Below are 3,354 nucleotides of genomic sequence, written 5' to 3'. Positions count from 1 at the left end.
TAATAATACAAAGTCTACTGAGAAAATCGTCAAAATCTATGCTGTATAAGCTTTATCTCCTATAGCACTGATTGTTAAGATACCAGTTTTTGCCATATATCTCCTTTATGTACGAAACTAAACCCAATAAATTGTGTTACCGGTTTACATACCGATCACATAGCGGTGAAAATCACTTAGTTTGGTGTCATATAAAGTATATCTTCCATACCTCTGATTGTTTAGATGCGATTTTTTATATAAGTATGTAACTCCTCTATCGATGTATGCAGATGTATTCAAAAGCAGTAATCTGTCAAAGTAAAATTTGCAGATGTTCATGAAAGGTATGAAGCCTTCGGCATAGCCGAAGACAGCGCTGCTCTTACTTGTTTAATTTTCAATTTGCATAGGTAGATTGGAACGCACTAGGACTGGGACTATCCGCCGTATATTCGGATATCCGGTTAAGCTACGTTCATTTTGTTATCCGGATAATCTAAAAGGATAGAACCCCAGCACTAGTAGGCACTTTAAGTACTTTTACATTTGTATTATAATGCTTGCAACAGACGAAATGGGAATAAGATATTATTTCTTATTTAGTTTCAGAAATGATCGCTAGTCCATTCGAAACTCGCTCGGACAGTTTCTATTTTGTTGATAACCGTCTTATCATGCACAACAAAGCAGACTACGCTTACGATGGTGGTATGTTTATTTAAATGGACGTATTCGAGGATATTGGAATCAATTCTCACCAAAAGCCATACAAGCCTTATTACTAATATTGTTCTACAATTAACTGTTAATTTATGTGTAAGAATCAAAAGCTAATAAAAATATTTGAGATTGTATGCATGCATGGAGTTTTATTGCGATGTACCTCCGTGGTCGATACATAGTAAATATGTATGTAAGTAGAATGCACGCAAGCCCAATGTGACCAACCGTACTTCTTTCGGAAGTACAGTACTTATTTTTGAACCGTTATACTTCGTACTTCGCAGTACAGTCAAATGCGAATGTCGACTGGCAGTAGATAAACGACTATTAAGCGATTATCGATTATCGATGATATTTTGAGTGTCGCTTAAACTATGTTCACATTACCAACATAAAATACTTAGTTTCGTTTAAAATACCTCACTAAATTAAGTGCGTTCATACACGCGTTTCTTTATTTGTCTTGGCAGCTTTGTAGCAACCCTGTGTTATTGTTTATTTAACGAAAAGAGATCGCGAATGTGAGTAATTGCGTATATTTTTATATTCTGAGTTGTTTGTGGTAATTTTTTAGATTTTAGATGAGTGATCAAAAGAGAAAGCTTCTGGAAATATTTTACAAACTACCACGCGCGATTATTAAAAACAAAAACGTCCGAACACAATGACATATCAGTTGTGGGACAAAACTTTTTTCGATTATTATCGATAAAATTAGAGCCGACATTGATTTGTTCGTGATTTGGTTCTTGGTTTAAGATAAACTACGTACTTTCATCTTAATTTACTGAGAGACTTTACAAGGCGAAATTACTTAGTTTGTATTTAATTTATGCGTAAATTAAGATTGACCTCTAAATTACGCCAATGGGAACATAGTTTTAGTCGCTCTATTAGCGACTGTGAATACTTTTTAATCTCTCATCCCTCTATTGCGGTTTTTAGTCGTTGGAGTTTGCGTTTATAAAATTTACATAAGAAAGTGGTACTATAATGCAGACATGGGCACTTTTGCCCGTATGGGCTTTTTGGCCCGTATGGGCAAGCGAGCCCATTTCACGGGATAGATCAGGGGAAAATCATGGGCAAACGGGAAGGGGGCAACAAATCTTACTAATACACGTATAGCAATGAGAGCCACTGCACACGCATTCTGGAGTAAAAAGGCTCACTCTCCCAAACGTACGCCACATACACTCCTCGTCATTTGAATAGCTCAACTTTTTAATCTTTAGTATTTACACTTTTAATTTTGTTTATTTAATATTCATTACATCCGATTTTAAAACTTTATACCGAGTTAAAATAATGTCAACAAAGGGGTACAATAAAGTGCAAGTTTCAAGTGTCTGCGGTGCTTTTTGAAAATTTTTTTGGTGATAGTGCTGCGCATTTTCTCTCATACAAAGTATGCTCGACAAAACTTTTATATGGAATAAAATGCGCAGCACTGTCAATAAAAAATAAATGAATTTGAAAAATCGGGGCTGTTTTAGAGTCACTTCAAACTTGCACTTAATTACATTATTGCATATCAGAAATTTTTCTAAAAATATTATTATTCACTGCAGGTCATCCTCTCCTATGTTGACCTTTTTTTAAGAACTGTTTCCAGCTCTCGAGAAAAACGAAAAAATCATATAAAATGCTGCCCAAGAAATGGAAAATAAACTTTCTTTTAAGCTTTAGTTTTTAAAAAATTTTAAAATTGCATTTACCCGTAGAATATGCTATATCGTCACTAGACACGAATAATGACGCGAGCTCAAAAGTTGACGGCGAAAAAAGACGCATAAAAAAATTTCAGCGTCAAATATTCTTAACATACTTCGCCAAAGTTTTTTATAAGCATCTTTTTTCGCAAAATTTTTTTAAACGCTTTTTTTCACCGCCAAAACACCAGCGCGCCTTTATCCGTATGTAGTGACGATATTTTTACAAAAGTTTATATTAAATAAACAAACGAAAAACTGTAAATACTAAGAATTGAAAGGGTGTGCAATTCAAATGACGAGGAGTGTATATGAGCAGATGTGATCACTACCACAAGTAAACCGCGAGCTGAAAGCGTGATTGTGTTAGTGTGCCAATTACGTTTGATTGAATTTGCGTTCGCTTTGTTACGCTCTCGCATGTATTTGCATGTGATGCTTACGCTCTTTAAGCAGGCGCTCACTCTTTGTCCATGCTTGTACAAGAACGATAGAATACAAGATTGCGCCAATCGAGCTGAGAGCAACTGGCCATGACCAGGGATGCTGTTTGGATAGATCCAATTGGATACATTTTTAGACGAATTTTTGCGGGATACTTTTTTTTTCCTATAAGTATAAAAGTGGATACTTTTTTAAATCGGCCAAAATTTTATATTTTCTATAAAGTTTTTTTCGTTCAAAAATAGATTTTCATTAATGACGTTTTCTAAATGTTATAAAAATCGCTACTGAAATTGGAGCGTTTTATTTTTTGTGAATGAAGCAATGAACATATGAAGAGATCTCACCAAAGCAGTGTAATAAGCAGGAAACGGATTTTTAGGACCTAAAAACCTATAAAAAAGGCAAAATAAAATAACGAAATAGGCTGGAAAAGGCAAAATAAAATAGCGAAAAAGGCAGGAAAAGGCACTAGGTATTGCAAAAAAGGCAA

General features: G+C 34.7%; 1 protein-coding gene across 1 annotated transcript in view; it reads left to right on the top strand.

Moving 5' to 3' along the window:
• LOC108366272 (protein unc-119 homolog) overlaps positions 1-836 on the top strand; it is a 47,876-nt gene extending 47,040 nt beyond the window's left edge. Inside the window, exon 3 of the mRNA XM_017620610.1 lies at positions 586-836. Coding sequence (XP_017476099.1) covers positions 586-704 — 119 coding nt within the window. The 3' untranslated portion in view covers positions 705-836. The remainder of the gene's footprint in view (positions 1-585) is intronic.
• Positions 837-3,354: the final 2,518 nt, after the last annotated feature.

The sequence above is a fragment of the Rhagoletis zephyria genome, unplaced genomic scaffold (assembly GCF_001687245.7).
Source record: "Rhagoletis zephyria isolate East Lansing unplaced genomic scaffold, Rhagoletis_zephyria_1.1 Rzeph_scaffold_02209, whole genome shotgun sequence".
Taxonomy (NCBI): Eukaryota; Metazoa; Arthropoda; class Insecta; order Diptera; family Tephritidae; genus Rhagoletis; species Rhagoletis zephyria.
This window is presented reverse-complemented; position numbering and strand designations above follow the sequence as displayed.